Source organism: Grammomys surdaster, unplaced genomic scaffold (genome assembly GCF_004785775.1).
Source record: "Grammomys surdaster isolate TR1022 unplaced genomic scaffold, NIH_TR_1.0 125767, whole genome shotgun sequence".
Taxonomy (NCBI): Eukaryota; Metazoa; Chordata; class Mammalia; order Rodentia; family Muridae; genus Grammomys; species Grammomys surdaster.
The window spans coordinates 2,647,603-2,663,765 of NW_021620598.1; the positions used below are offsets into that span (position 1 = coordinate 2,647,603).

General features: G+C 54.8%; 1 protein-coding gene across 3 annotated transcripts in view; it reads right to left on the bottom strand.

Annotated features, from left to right (window-relative positions):
• Window positions 1–4,483: 4,483 nt before the first annotated feature.
• Window positions 4,484–16,163, bottom strand: part of Wnt7b (Wnt family member 7B) — a 46,775-nt gene continuing 35,095 nt past the window's right edge. For all 3 annotated transcript variants that reach the window (XM_028788771.1, XM_028788772.1, XM_028788770.1), the window contains exons 3-4: window positions 12,907–13,178; window positions 4,484–6,901 (exon numbers count right to left, since the gene is read on the bottom strand). In XM_028788771.1, the coding sequence (XP_028644604.1) occupies window positions 6,422–6,901; window positions 12,907–13,178 (752 nt within the window). In that variant the 3' untranslated portion in view covers window positions 4,484–6,421. The remainder of the gene's footprint in view (window positions 6,902–12,906; window positions 13,179–16,163) is intronic.

A 16,163-nucleotide genomic window follows, 5' to 3' on the forward strand; every position in this document is an offset into this window, starting at 1 on the left:
GTCCCTGACTAGATCTCCTGGTTCATCCCAAAGTCCCCAAGATGAGAGGCACCTACAGACCCTGCTGCTACTATACTTCCCAATAGAATGGGACCTTAACATGGTGCAATACCACTCCCTGCAGAGATATCCCCTGTTCCCAGGATGTCCCAGTGACTCAGCTGTCCCTGTGACTGTCATTCCTTCCACACTATTTGTCATTGAGATGGAATCAATCCCTCTTGTCTGAGAACTAGGGAGAGGAAATAGGAGTGAGTCAACCCTTCTGTGTCAGGCCATCAGTGGGCTGGCAGGTAGCAATGCATCCTTCAGCTTGGTTGACAATGAGCTCACTGCCTTTTACAATGGCCTTGTTAGTGTAAAGGAGAAGATGGGGCAGTGCTCCACCAGGTTCAGAGAGTCCTCCCTAGGTTAATGAGACACTCGGGGCAAGCAAAGCCCACCTTGGGCAGGGAACCTGAGACCCAAGGAGCAACATGAAAGCCACTTTCAGTGTCTTTAAGGTCTGTGGGTCTTTGTGGAGCACTGTAGAATACCCCAGCCCAGCCCTCTGCCCTGGGGCCCTCACCCTTGAAGTCTGATGGCTCTTGGACTATAGACACCGTTCTCTGTTCTGATGGCAGCCCTTGGGCAGCCTGGGGTTATAGGACAGTGAGAAGCTGGCCTTTTATCCAGAGGGTCACCAAATTGCAAGTTACCAGAGGATGCAGCAAGCCTTTCTGCCAAACATTAGTTTATGGGGCTCAAATAGCTAGGTTCCTTTCCATACTTATGGAACTTTCTAGAACTTCATCAGCTCAGAGTTGCTCGCTCACTCTCCAAACTCCACCCCACCCCACTCCACTGACTCTCAGTTCACCTCAGCTCTTCAGGCCTTCCTTCTCCCTTCCCCCAATCTTCTCTCTTTGCACTTGTGTTTCTGGCCTCAGCCTCAGGAAGCCATTGCAGACCCACCTCAGCTCCATGCTCAGTTCTCCTTGCTTCTGTGGGAGGCTCCCCATTCTCATCGACCACTCTGCTTGCCTTCCCCCAGCCTGAGGCTCTCTGAGTTTTGGAAGAGGTCCATCTCAGACTCGGCTCTGAGCCCTCCCAGTGGCCTATCCAATTCTGGCACCAAAGACCTTGTAAGACCTGAGACAGCACAGATGCTGTGTCCCACAGAAAAAGCTGGAACCCAGGATCCAGAAGCCAGGGAAGGGCCACAGGCGGGGATCCTAGCCTGCTCCGTGGTAGCTGTGTGAAGCCGGCACAGTTTCTGAGGGGACATGAGGACTGGGCCCCAGACAGCTCATGCCAAGGGCTTTCAGGGGTTCAACCATGACTCTTTACAGGGCTCATCAAAAGAGATCAGGGCCCTTAAGTCACCCTTGGGCCTCAACTGAGCAGGCTGGTCATCCAGGAGGGGCCAGCTATCTAGGAAGGATGTCTGTTTCTGGCCCCTGGAGAAGAGCCAGTCCTGCTGCCCTCCTGCTGAGCTTCCTGTAGGTGGAGTGAGAGATCGCTCAATCCCTGACCTGCAGCCTTCTTCAAAGGCCACGTAGGGCTCCAATGGGGCTCACTAAGGTAATGGCCCAACGAAAGAGGACACTAGGCAGCCTCCCCAACATGCAGCACTTGTGTCCTGAGGTGGGGTAGAGCAGGCTACAGCTTAGCCCCTCACCAGTGTCTTCTTCAGACATTTTGCCTTTTAGATCTGCTCCTGGCCATTTGCTGTAGCACTAAACCTATAGCTGCCCTGGAACCCTGGACTTGAGTTCTGTCCTGGGATACCCAGTTCAGTGGCCCTCAGTCACAGGGTCCTTCAAGTTCAAGGACCTGATGAATAAACAGATCCAGTCCCAGTTGTAGACTAAGGAGAAGGAGACAGGTGTAGGTTCGAAGGTCCCCACTGGCATCAACTGTAGTCCTGGTCCTATGGTAGAGACTTGGGAACCAGTCTGCTCAGGGACTCCTGATTTCCTGTTAGAACAGTCAGAGACACATTTCTGTTCACCTCTCACATTCCCTTACCCTCTGCCTCCTCATCACACCAGGCCCTAGGCCACAGCCCCACCCACCCACTCACCAGAATTCCTCCTCTTCCTCCTTTCATTAGAGAAGATGACCCACAGCTACCCTGTCTCCAGTTCGATGAGAAATCTAACCCAGATCTTGCCTGCTGTGTCTTAACCCAGTCTTTTTGCTCTGTTCTGAGAGATGATGTTCTTGGCATTTCTCCTCAGTCATTCCCATTGTGTGGTCTCAGAGGAAACCCTTCTGCTTGCCTTTCCTCAGATGGACTGGGGACAAAGAAGACCCCAGAAGACCTGGGTTTAAAAATCCTGGCTCTGACTCTCACCCAATGTTCCTCCATAATTCCTGGATTTTGGTTAACTCATTTGCTAATGAGATCTTGCAGGGAATGGGGCGTTATGAAGGTCATGGGTAGCAGTAGACGACCTCAAAAAGGCCTAGCCTTGGGAGGCATGCTCCATCTTCAGTGGACTACTTGGCTTATGAGGAATGAGCCCATGTGTGCGGAGGGCATAGTACCTCTTTACCTACCCATGGGGCAAGAGTGAAGACAAGATTGCTCCGGCAACCGGGGAAGGAGGATATGGATACAAGATGGGAGATAGCGGGAGAAAGAATGTCCCAATGGAACCCAGTGTGGAAAAGGAAGCATGCAGGCAGCCCTGAGCTGGCAGGGCCACTGTGCACATGGTCAGGGTGTCCTCAGATGGAGGAAGAGGGAGACTGGCGGTTGGTACTGTGGAGTATTTGTCTTCTGATACCCGAGTAGGGAAGATCTCTTAGGTACCTTCTCCTCCCTGCAGACTGCCTCCACTACCTGTGAGCACCTCTTCCTGGGCCCCCTCCTAGCCTGGAATTATGAGTAGCACCTGGAGTGGGGAATGGGGTGCTGGACTGGAGGCCTAGGAGGTCGGAGCTCAGCCTAGCCGGGGCAAGACTGCAGACATGAAGAAACCGAGATGGAAGAGGTAAGCAGGCTGGCTTTTCCTACAGCTCCAGTCTCCTCAGTGACTGTGTCCCCAAATCTCTTATGGGGTCTATGTGATGATTCCTGTTGCCTGGAAGCCTCTGTGATTTTGGAGTAGAGAAGGCAGGACATTCTAGGAAGGAAGGGAAGTACTAGGTATGGAGACAGGAAAGGCCTAAGGGTGACCAGAGCTCAGGGGAAGGGGGTGTCACTTGAAGGATAACAAAAAGCCACTGGGGATACCTGGGCTGGCCCAGGCCAAATGCTCTCACAGTGTCTTAAGGTAGGGCCTGGGGCCAGGCCGGGCAGTGCGGACTCCACGCCTCAGGCAGGGCCCCCAAGGATGCGTGCCCTGGCCCTGGGAGGCCGGGTTGGGATTGAATCACAGCCAAGAAATAAGTACAGTCTGGGCACCTGGGCCAGGGCATTCTCTGGGCTCCTTCCTCATTCCTGGCCCTGTGGGAGTAGCCGGACCCTGAGCTCTGTTGCAGCCGCCACTGAAGATTTGATGAGTGCCTCATGGGGACCCAGGGCCTCCTGCCAGCCTGCCCAGCCCTGGCCTGGGCCCCAGGCATGCTTCAACCTACTGATCACTAAGCCTCAGCCTTGGACTACCTCTTGCTCTCTGATGGGGAGACTGAGGCCATGCCTCCGTGAGGATCACCTCAAGACTTTCTGTGCATCAAGAAGGAACAAGGATCAGATGCAGGATTTTACCTGCCTCTGGAGGGGTGTACCCCCCTTTAAGAAGCCCAGCCAGAGGCCCCTCCAGGAGACTTGGGTCTAAGGCTTGTTCTGTGGGGCCTAGTAAGGAGCACAGGGCTAGAAGTTCTACCCAATGCTAGGCTTCCCCCCGGGGACAATGGGCAGTGGCCAAACCGGCCCCGCCACATGCCTTCTGACCCTGGGTAGGATGCCATTCTCCATAGGCAGTGCATGGTCACCACAGGCTGTGGCCAGGCAAGCAGTTAGGGTTGTGAGCCCCTAAGGACTCTAGATTCAGGCCCTGTGAAAACAAGAGAAGGCCTAAAAGTTTACCACAAACAGCTGGGGAGACCCCAGGTCCTCAAGCCTAGGAGTCTGAAGTCAGAGAGGAATGGAAGCAGAGACAGGCCCTTCTATCCCACTTCCAGCTGAGGGCATATTGGGCCCAGACCTGTGGTTAGTTCCTAGGCAGCAGACCATTCGGCCTTTGGTCCCTGCAGTCTGACTCCTGTATTAACCAGAGAAGTTTCAAAGCCTGTGTATAAGCACATACCCAGGGACTCTTGCTGGCCGCTAGAGGCAGGGCAAGTCTGATAGTCCCAGCTGAACCTGACCCAGAGCCTCAAGCATGGAACAGAGGGAAGCTGGCCCCTTAGCCAGCAGAGGAGGTGAAGTGGGAAAGCCCAGAGGGCTCAGCCTCAGTGGGCAGTGTGTGTCCCCAGCCTCGGGGCAAGAACTGCAGGGCTGTCCCATGGAGACGTCACACACACACACACACACACACACACACACACACACTTGCTTTTCTGATTCCGGTTTTTATTGGGGCTAAGTGCTCCCCTCCAGAGGAGGCAGGAACACAGCCCATCAGAAGTAGGGCACTTCAAGGACATGTGGTGCCCGGCCACCTCCACCCCAGCACACAGCATTGGGACAGCCAGTGCCCTGCCTGGGTCCACTAACCACCTCTCTCCCCCAAGGCAAGGTCTGCGGCTGACCGAGTGCAGGCGCAGGTGCCTGGCAGCCCAGGGACAGTGCGAATTGCCTCGGTGGCATCAGGGGCCCCCCGAGGGTCTGTTTCAAGCAGAAGGAGGAGCCTGGCTTGGGGGACAGCCAGCTGAAGCCATCCCCCATCCCCTCCGGTACCCAGTGTAGGTCACAATAACTTAAGAGACATGACAAACAGGGGACGCTATATAACAATATAAGTTAACCAGGCTCCTCACAGGGGACACTGGGCTATAGACATGGATGTCCAGGACTTGGGGTGAGGGGGTGGGGCCAGGATCAGGGTGGGACATTTCCAGTGGCCCAAGGCTTGGAACATCCTGACATGATAGGGACACACAGCTGGATCCAAGGCAAAGGCAAACAAGGGTCACTTTCCCCAGGTCCGTGTCCATGCCACCTGGCATGGTGGCCACCAAACCCCACACTCCCATGGACTTCTGCTATGAAACACCTTAGTGTTGGGTAGGCTGTGGACAGTCATATTATCAGCCCTTACCCCTGCCATGTATTGTGGAGGAGAGGGTGGGGCGATGCCCAGGCCTGAGCTCCTATGTCCCCATCTGGAAGGGACTGAAGAAATGGGACATTAAGTCTCCCACAGACCCCCTGCTTGAGGACCCCCATGTCCTCATAATATGAGGACCCTCAAGCAGGTGTCAGTGGACACTAGGCAGGGGCAACTGGCAGATACAGCCCTAAATTCTAGCTGTCAATTCTCTGGCATCAGGGTGAGAGGAGGACAAACCCCAAGGTACTGAAAAGGGGGTACAGCCTCCCATCACCCTCACTACTCCCAGAGTTGGGCTGGGTGGGGCTGTGGTGGTATATTTCACAGAGCTTTGGGGTCTTCAGTAAATCTTCAGATTGCCCTCTGTCCATCTGTCATGTGGGGCAACTGTCCCTGACCTCTCCTGAACCTGTGGGGCAGTCCTGGGTGTCAGGTTGGCTCCAGAGTAGAAGGGAATTTGTAAACGGGAGGTTGGAGGTTGACAGAGGGCTGGGAGGGTGAAGGACCAGGGCGAGGAAGAGGCGTGCCTGGAACCTGACACAAGCCACATTTGATTTACATGACAGTCTCCAAGTGGAATGGAAGATGGGCTGTCCTCTGCGGCCATCTCAGGCCTTGTAGGGCCACCAAGTCCCTCCCAGGGTGCTGATGAGGAGTCCTCCCACCAGCCAGCCTCCCTGCCAACTCTGACATCCCCGAGTTCTGTAAGGAGCAGAGGCCAGGAGAAGTGAGGGAAAGGAGATGGTGGTGGGGCATCATCGAATAGGGTTAGGTCTGGCTACCCAGTCGTTAGTACTGAGTCCTCATCTGATGCTAAGAAAACATAAATAATTTTGTCAACATCCATCCACACTGCCCAGGGCCGGCAGGAAACAGCCCAGAAAACAGTTTTGAGTGTGACTGGTGGGTGTGACCTTTCTGTGTCCAGCCACCAGGCAGGGAGGTGACCCTCAGAGTCTCGTGGTTGCTTTGAGGTTCACTTTCCCGAAGAGAAGTAAAGGGATTTGTCTCCATTGGGTACCAGACCACCATTGCGTTGATCTTGGATGCTGGGCGGGGAGAGGCCAGGTAGGAAGGAGCCTGGTGTATCTCGAGCTCACCACACCCATCTCCACCCTCCTGTGCCTGCAGCTGACAGCTCCGGAAGCAAAGAAGGATGTGCAAAAATGGCGAGGGCCACAGGGTAGGTAGGCGCCTAGCGCGCCTGCGCGGGAGCCTCACTTGCAGGTGAAGACCTCGGTGCGCTCACTGCACGTGTTGCACTTGACAAAGCAACACCAGTGGAATTTGCAGTTGCACTGCCACACCTTGGTGTACTGGTGCGTGTTGTAGCCTCGGCCGCAGCACATGGTGTCACAGCCGTCGGCACCCGGCGAGGTGCGGTTGCACAGGCGGCCCTGCGTGCCCACGCTGCCCGTGGCCGCGTCCTCCTCGCAGTAGTTGGGTGACTTCTCGATGTACACCAGGTCCGTCTCCATAGGCTTCTGGTAGCTGCGCAGTTGCTTGATGCGCAGGAAGGTAGGCTGGCGCAGGCGGCTGGCTCGCACCACCTCCACCTGCACGGCTGCGTTGTACTTCTCCTTGAGCAGGTGGCCCACCTCGCGGAACTTGGGCAGGGTGGTCCAGCAGGTTTTGGTGGTACACGAGCCTGACACACCGTGACACTTACATTCCAGCTTCATGCGGTCCTCCAGAACCTACAGGGGACAGAGTAGAGGCTCAGCAGGGAATGGAAGAGGCTGGGGGCCATCCAGAATTATCCGGGTCTCCTCTCTGAGCTCATTCATCTGTGCTGCTAGGAATGGGTTCCTGTATGCGCACTCTGGTGTATTTGATCAGACTTGGTTAAATCCTGCCCTAATGAGGAAATGGGACTGGGGCCACTTGCAGGGCAGCAGGTAGGGACGCTGTGCTGGGAGAGGCCGGGCAACAGCAGGTGATTAATAAGCACAGGCCCTCCATGTCTCTATCTCCCTGCGACCGCCCTCATGCCCGGTGCAGGGCCTGGCATGCAGTCAGAGCTTAACAGCCAGCTGCTTAATGACAGGCTGCCGTGCCAGTGATGGAGGGAACTGGGAGGGTGAGGGCACGGGTCAGCGAGGCCCAGTCGTGCCATCCTCTGGGAAGCCGACAGCCAAGCATAGCTGGTTGTTGTTCTTTCTCCTGGCGGCATGAGGGCCCGGGATGGGTGCAATCCTGTGTTTTCCTTGGGCCTCCCTCTCACTTGGGAAGGCCAGTTCCCAGAGCCAGCCCTGACCCCAGGTACTCATTTACCCAGATCGAAAGAGCCCTGCCAACCGGCCTGATGAAAGATGGGGACTCACTGTTAGCTGCCGCCCTGTGGCTGCTGAGGGGCTATTTGTCAGCTGTCCCTGCTTCACTGGCCTCACCTCCACTGCCTGGGACTTCCGGCATTTGGCCTCTAGCTCCACCCTCAGGCTGGAACCCACTGTCAAGGGCACCTCTTGTCAGCCCCCAGCTCTGTTCTAGACAAGAAGCTTCCGCAAGTGAATGAGTAAATGAAAGAGTGAATGAAAGAAAACAAGAGTGAAAGAAAGACCCCCACAGAGACTTCCTCTGCCTCAGCACTTTCCCTGGATCTCACAGAGGACCTCTGGGGCACATGGTCGAGTGTAAGAAACAGAAAGAGCTAGTAGAGGTGGCCCCCCTGCCATTAATCCCAGCACTTCCGAGGCAGAGGCAGGTGGAACTTAGAACTCTGAGTTGGAGGTCAGCCTGGTCTACAGAGCAAGTTCCAGGACAGCCAGGGCTACACAGAGAAACCCTGTCTTAAAAAAAAGAAAGAAAGAAACAAAGGAAGGAGGAATCAGATTTGCTTGTAACTCCCAGGGCCTGTGGAAGCTCACAACTCTGCAGGGGTGAGAGTACCCTGAGGGGCTTCCTGGAGAAGGTGAGGCTTATGATGGGTGTTGATGACAGGGTAGGAGCTCACTGAACGTTCCAAGAGGGTCTACCAAAAGACACAACCGTGTCACTGAACATCCAGGGGAAGATGGGGCTGTGTGTCCCTCATTGCTGGATAGGCCCTGGGCGGGTGTCCCCATTACTGTTTTCCAGCTAAGTGAATGGCGACCTGCAGCAAGGACTAGAGAAGCTGGCAGGAAGTGGGGGGAGGGGGAGGTGGGTCTGGCCCATGTTTCCTCTGGAGGGAAGTGGGAGTTGCAGGTAGAGCAGGTAGAACAGAAAGGCCTGCGAGTAGGGCCAGAGTGGTCTCAGGCATACCTGGGGCCTGTTCCCTACACTCCCTATCCCTCATCCATCCTGGTGACTCTCCTGCCTCTGATTATGCTTTGCTTGGCTATGTTCCCTTCTAGTCTTCTTCGAGCTTGCTAAGTCCTCTGCCCTGATCACCTGCCTAGCAGCTAGCTAGACTGGCCCTTCCGGGTCCTAGGCAGGAGCAGCTGGTCACTCAGGGCCTGGCTGACAATTCTCCTCCAATGGCTGAGACCAATGGGGGACCAGGTTGGGGCCATGCAATCCAGTACTCAGCTACCAGTGTCACCGAAGCCTGCTGGACACCCCTCACCCAGGCCATAGCTCCTGAGCCCCACCAGGGATCTTCTACCCCCCGCCTGCCTGAGGACATCAGATCCTGTGCAGCCCTGCCAGTGACAAGGGCAGATGAAGTTGATTGGGCAGGTGTTTGCAGAGTGAGGGGCAGAGTCCTCGCTTGGCTGGGTCCCCTGAGCTGGAGTCTCTCCGGGAAGTGATCACAGGATTCAAGAATGTGCCGTTTCCTTCTCTAGAGCCCTCGCCATGAGAGCAACAGCAGCCTTGGCGCCAGGGACAGCCAGGAGCTTGGGGCACTGAGACCAGCCCAGGCACCCAGGAGACACCTGGAGGTTGCAGAAGGGGCCTCCTGCCTGAGGGGCTGGGCTGAAGCTGCCAGCTCTGCAGGCCTGGCTCCCTCCAGTACACACAGGAGTGTGGTGTGAGCTGCACCCAGTGAAGGGCTGGCATGGAGGATTCAGGGTTTTGGAGCAGCACTCTTTTAGGCCAGGCTAGGGAATTCACCAGGCTGGGGACCAGTCCTTTCAGGAGAAGGCTGGACAGCCCAGAGAAGTCTGAGATTCCTCTATCCCAGCAATCCAGGCCTGGGTGGGGAAGGTACCTCACATTCAGCCTGGAAGCAGCTGAGGTCTGGGCCTGGGGAATGGCTGTGGGTCTCACTGGCCTCAGGGCAGCATCCACACTCTGGGCTCACCATGGGTTTCCTTTCCTGATCCTACAACTGGAATAAGCCCGCCCAGCACCACTGTCAGGAACCCTCAGTGAGGACATGTTCTGTGGTCAGCTGATAGGGTGCCGTGCCTGATGGGTATCAGTGGGAAGACTTCAGTGCTGGCCTGAAAACAGCACCTGACCTTCCCACAGAAACAGCCCTGGATGCCACCCTGTCTGGATAGAGAAAAGAAACCATAGACTCTATCCTCTCAGGCAGCCACTCCATCTGCCCGTTCCCCTTGCTCTGCACTGTCATGGGGACCTCAAACCTTGATCAGGCTCCTTCACAGCTGAGTATCCTTTGGGATCAGTCTTTCTGCCCAGACACCAGGGGACACCTCTCTTTAATGACCAGCACAACCCATGAGGTGTCTGGGGAGGTACAGCAGGGCCAGGTTGGTGGCTATGGTGGCTGGGCTCTGAGCTCAGTCCCTCTCATCCTACTCCATCTAGGACGCCAGTCTTTAGTTCATGCAGCCTGAGGTAAATGGGGAGTGAGATGATTGGAGATTGCTGCCCATCACAGGACATCTCGGAAGTGACCTCACTGGGATGAGACGGAGGTAAAATAGAGTTGTGTCCATCTGGAACAGGGTGGCCCACAAGCCACTGAGTGCCCTCATACGAGACAGAAGAAACAACAACCCAGTAGAGGCCACACAGTCAGGAGCAGGGCTAGAGCAGTCCAAACACAAACCAACAAATGCTGGGGTCTCTAGAAACTGATCAAAGAAAGTGGGACCTGGCTCTTCCATACTCTACGCCCCAGATACTTTGGAGAGAGCATGGTCCCGCCACACCTTGGTGCTAGGTTTCAGGGGTAGAATAATAGTTGGAGAAGGTGTGTCCATCCTGTTAATGCTGTCTGTGAGTCTAAGGTGCTCTGGGACATCTGTCTGAAGCCCTAGGGTAGGTTCAGACCCAGTGCTAGAGCAGTGTGGTAACCTCAGGCTCTCAGCCCACCACCAAAGCTGGTTAGTTCTAGCACCTAGCTGCTTAGAGGAGAAGATCCCACATGCAGCCCTCAGCTGGCTTTCAGGGCTTCAGGCCAAAGTCTGCCCACAGCTTTAAGAGGTGGGGCTACTAAAGGGACAGCAGAGGAGGCTGGCAAAGCATCCAGCATGACTTGTGCAGACAGGGGGCAGAGGGGTCAACTCACACACAACTGAGGACAGAGCTGACACGAGGACTGTGACTTCCAGTTGACGTATATTTGGGGGAGAGGGGGAGTCTTACTGAATAGCCCTAGCTGGCCTGGAACTTACTATGTAAGTCTGACCTCAAAATCCCAGAGATCTGCCTGACTCTGCCTATTGAGTGCCGAGATTAAAGACACATACCACTGTGTCTGGTTCTTTCTCTTTCTGAGGTAGGGTTTTGTCATGTAGCTCAGGCTAACCTAAAACTCACAATCTATGCCGGCCTTGGTGAATGAACTACCACGCCTGGGTACCACTGACACTTTATCAGCCTTTTCCTGTGGCCCCTAGCCAGCCTCCACCTAGCCTGCCATCCGTGGTCTGTTCTCAGCTTCATTCATGGCACAGCTTTCCTTTAGCCCCTAGGATGGTGTCTGGGATGTTTGTAATCCCTTATCTTCTCAGCCAACACCTGCCGGAACTCACCCTTTATCCTTTATTTTGGTCCCACTACTAACCTCCATCTTCCCATAGCCCCAGGGTCCACTTCCGCCTTAACCCCTTAGACCTCTTTACTGGATCATTCCCAGACCCAAACTGGAGACAACCCTAGCTGATCCTCAGATGGCCCTTTGCCTGAAATCTTTGTCCCAATGAACGGTGACCAGAACTCGGGGGTGGGGCTGGGGTGGGGGGCTACTTGGACAGCAGCTCGCCCTGGGGCTCGCTGTCCTTATCTGCAAACTGGGAACGGTGAAATCTTCCTTCCAAGAGAAAAAAAAAAATCTGCTAAGAAACAAACCACTGAAGAGACTCAAGGGGCTCCTGTGAGGGTCCAGCCTTGCCTGTCCTCCATGTTGGTGGTCCCCTCTTCAGCATCCCTGGCGGGTGGGCTTGAATCGTGTCCTATGAATTGGTCTTTGCCTGGAGATGTGGGATTCTCCAGGAACCCACTGGAGGCCATGCAACCAGTCTTTCCTTATCTCTTTGTCATGATCTAACTGTCCCTGTTGGGGACATCCCACATCAACCCTCTTCCTGTTCTATACCAGCTCCAGCTTCCTGAGGCCTGACTCATCCACCCCTCCTGCTCCCATTGGCTGGAATCGCTCGCAGTCATTCCCTGGGATCAGCCTGCTTGTCCTTCAAGAACCCACTCCTATACCACTTCCTCCAGGAAGCCTCTGTGCCTTACCCTGGGCTCCTAGGCTCTTTATTCCCTTAAGTGATCTCAGACCCCCTAGCCAGTTGAATTCCTCTTTACTGCCTGGCCCCGGAAAAAGGAAGGCAGAGTGTTTACAGAATAAATGAATGAGGTTCTGGTCTCAGCCATATACCCTGAGGTGGAGAGACTCACCAACACTTCTTTGCCTGAAAAGTCAATTCATTCAAGAAGCCCCTAGGCCCTGCAGGCATGGGTGCAGCCCCTAGAACGAAGGAGCCAGATCCAGCCCATGTTCTGCTCGGCTGGCTGCCCTATCTTGGGCCATCTTGCCGCCGCTGTAGCCGCTCCTCCTAGCTCAGTATCTGGGGCCTTCATCTCCCTGTGGTGGCGGGGCTCACCCTGACTTCTTCCCTAGTGTGTCCTGGCCTGATTTTCCTCCATTAAAGCCCTCACGCTATCCCACCGATACACAAGCCTGGCTATTCTACAAGCATCCCCAGCTGACTGCACCTGCCCATCTAGAGACAATAATCTTTCTTCTTCTGTCCTCAGCTGCCTGAGTTTTAGTTTCTTTTTTTTTTCTTTCTTTTTTCTTTTCTTTCTTTTTTTGTTGTTTTTTTTGTTTGTTTTTTGTTTTGTTTTGTTTTGTTTTTTGGTTTTTCGAGACAGGGTTTCTCTGTGTAGCCCTGGCTGTCCTGGAACTCACTCTGTAGACAAGGCTGGCCTGGAACTCAGAAATACGCCTGCCTCTGCCTCCCAAGTGCTGGGATTAAAGGCGTGCACCACCACTGCCTGGCAGTTTCTTTTGTTTTACTTTGTTTTGTTGTTGATGATGATTAGCTTTTAGGACCAGGGATGCCAGCTATTTTGGCCCCGGGCCTTGATCCACCTGCAGGTCCCTTACCAGGTCCAAGTCATACTCTATACAGAAACTGGTCCCACATGTCCAAACCTGAGGTGTCTGGCCTGTATAAAGGGCAGGAAGAACTACCTGGAGCTGCAGAGAGTTTCAGAGGCAACGTAAAGATCCAGTCCAAATACTTCTGTAGGCAGATACCATGCCCCTAGGCCGGCTATATCCACATGCCCACCATGTCCCTGATACCCACCAGACTCTCATCCCTGCCATGCCCTCATGCCCAGCATGTGTTACCTTTCTGCCTGCCTCATTGTTGTGAAGGTTCATGAGGCGCCTGGCATTCTTTTTGATCTCACGGGCATCCACAAAGCGCCGGGAAAAGTCAATGCCGTAGCGGACATCAGCCGAGCATCCCCCCCACTTCCAGCCTTCCGCCTGGTTGTAGTAGCCTTGCTTCTCACGGTCGCAGCCGCAGTTGCTCAGATTGCCCTGGCTGCAGGCAGCCGTGACAGCATGTGCCACTCCCGCCGCGGTGATGGCATATGTGAAGGCAGCCTCTCGGCTCCCTGTGGAGAGAGACAACAGGGATGGGTGCTGTGGCCTTCAAGTTCTGAGCCAGGTGGTCATGGGGACATAGTCCACCTGCTGTGTGGCCCTAGGCTCAGCACCTGCTCGCTCAGAGCTTGCAGCTCACTGAAGTGGGGCGGATGAGCCCCACCCTGACGGATATAGTAAGGGCATTTGATTGTGTCTGCAGGGACCTGCCAGCTCATACCATTGTCCTCTACTGTCTTCCTGTTCTCAAGGGAGAGGTCATTTGTCTTCTGGGCAGAAGGTGGTATTTTGGGCCATGAGGAAGTACAGTCTTTGTCCTTTCAGGCCTTTGACTCCCAGGTCTCCCCTTCCATCCAACCATCACTAGCCACCACCTGGGTCTCTCCAAATGTAGTCTAGGCCGGACATCCCTCCACCCCAGCGTCCTCACTGGCTCTCCTCCATGGCAGAGCCAAGCCTATGACCCACAGAGCTAGGGAGGGAAGCCATTCCCCTACCCCACCCCACCTTACCCCTGCTGACACCTGCCTGGTTTCCTCAGCCCTCTCTCCATCCTCTGTCAGGGATGATAAGCCTTCTGGGTGTGGCACACACACACACACACACACACACACCCGCCCCGTAGATGTACTGGTTTTTGGGATAGGACTCCCTTCCCCTCTTGAGACCTAACCCTAATGCCTGCTCTTCTAGGCAGGCTTCGCAGGATAAAGCCCTCATTGCTGCGATGAGGACCCCGTCCACCAGCTTAGCCCTACAAGGCGGGGTCCCTGGATCCTTGTAGGTCCAAAGGCCTCTAAAGCGGGTGAGGCCTGCTCTGTTTTCTCCCTTATCTTCCACAGCTCCAGGCTGCAAGCCTTCCATCTCAGACTCATTTCTCAGCTCCCTCCCTCTTCGCCCTGTTTCCTTCAGGGCTCCAGCTCATGGCACTATGTGGTTGCCTGGCAGGCTTATGATGGTCACCCCAGAAACCTAAAGTAAGCACCAGTGAGGTGGCTCCCCATCATCTCACCTATGAACAGCAGGGCCTATGGTCAGATAAGGCCAAGGTGATAGAGAACAAGCCCCAGCCTCAGCAAGGTCTCATGCCAGCACATACCTGCCCCAGCCTGTCCTGGGTACCTGGCTGCAGGCCCTTCCTCTCTGAGACTATGTTTGCTGCGACCTACCACTACAGAATAGTGGGTCGGGAGTCAAGCCAGGTCCATAAACCACACCAAGAACCACCTCTAATGCCTGGCCTAAGCCTATCTACCCACCAAGCAGCTGGGGCGTACCAGAAAGTATCTTCCTTCCCAGGGGGAGATCATTGGGGGACCCTCTTCCTTCAGGTGAGGACAATTGTCTCAGGCCTATAAGTAGCCTCCGCTATGCCCTGCTGCCCTGCTGGACCACTCCCAGTCCCACCAGAACATCTCTTGCCAGAAAACATTCCCAGGGTCTGTGGACTCTGGGCTCCATTTATCACACAAGATAGGAGAGAATGAAGATAGCCCAATGGACTCTGCATGGTCCTGTGTGGCCAGAATTGTTCTCAGAGGACCCTGGGCTACCTTGTCCCTGTACTGGTAGAGGCTGACCAGGAACCCTGGATAGTGCAGAGACTGGGTAGGTGCAGGAATCCATGTCCCTGGGTTAGATCACCAAGTTTACCAGCTGTTGAGAGGTAACGGAAGGGGCCATTCCAGAGAGGAATCCTGTAAGTTCTATGTGGAGCATAGAACTCAGGACCCCAGAGGACATCCTAACCTTTTCCTGTGGGGTGGAGTCAGGAAGGCTCCCTGGTAGAAGGGACATCTTGAATGGAGGAAGTCTTATAGGGGCATAGGCTGACTCCTGGTGTGTGTTGAGGTAGTGTGTAGAAGCCTGTGCTGCTATTAGGGAATTGGGCAGTGCTGTATGTGATATAGACAGGGTTGTGAGCTGTGGTATGCATGCTGTGTTGTGGGGGGTGTGTACAACTTTCTAAGGAGCACAGTGGCTGGCAAGACACCACGAGACCCAGACACAGCAGAGTTCACTGTGACGTCACAGGATTCTGAACCTTTCAAAAGCAGCTCGGCATCCTCCTCGCGCATCCTCCTGGCGTTCCTGCGCATCCACTGTGCATCCTGCTCCTTTCTGACCATCCCCTGTTCTTACAGAATGCTCCTGACAATGAGATGAGGCTTTACTCCCATTTTCCAGAGGAGACTGAGGCATGCAGAGGGCATAACACTGGGCATTAATAGCTGTGGGGGGATTTGAACCTGGCCATGGTGCAAAGGCTAGAAAAGCTAGTAAGGGGTTGAGAGCTTGAACATAGATCTCTGGGACCCATTTTGCACCACCACCACCACCCCAGTTTGGCTCATATAAAGCCTGCAGCTGTGGGAGAGGAAACAAGAACAATGAAGAGATTCTCAGCACCTAGGGTAAGTGCCTTTGGTTGATGTGAGAGTCTTTAGGGTGTGTATGGGGGGAAGGTGGGTAGTGGGTGGGGGGAGCTTGGAGGTGCTAGGCAGCAGCTAATCCCTGGATGCGGGGTCTGTGGAGGCCAACCTGATTTCCTAATGAACACAAGTTGCACGTACCAGTGCAGGGGTTTAGAAAATTCAAATGATCGTGCAATTCTGCAATAGGGACAGACTGCAGCAGGTATCATCCACCGCCACCGCCATCACTGCCACCGCCACCGCCACTGCCACCCAGACCAAGGCAGCCACTGGATGCTGTTCAACTTCTTTCGATCTGACCAGGAAACCTATCTTGAAGCCCCAGGCAAGCAGACAGGTGTGCTGGCTGGTAGGTGTGTTTCAGGACAACCCAAGGAGTCCTGGGACACTCGAGTGTCCTGCTTAGACCTCAGCTCTCACCTGCTCCTGCCCATACTTGCTCTGACTCAGCAGCTACTCACCAGGCTGCCACGCCTGCTAGGGCCGTTTTTTTAAATTTGGTTTTAATGAGCCAAGCCCTCCGTCTGTTACCATAGAGACAGGGAAAGGGGACCAAGAGGC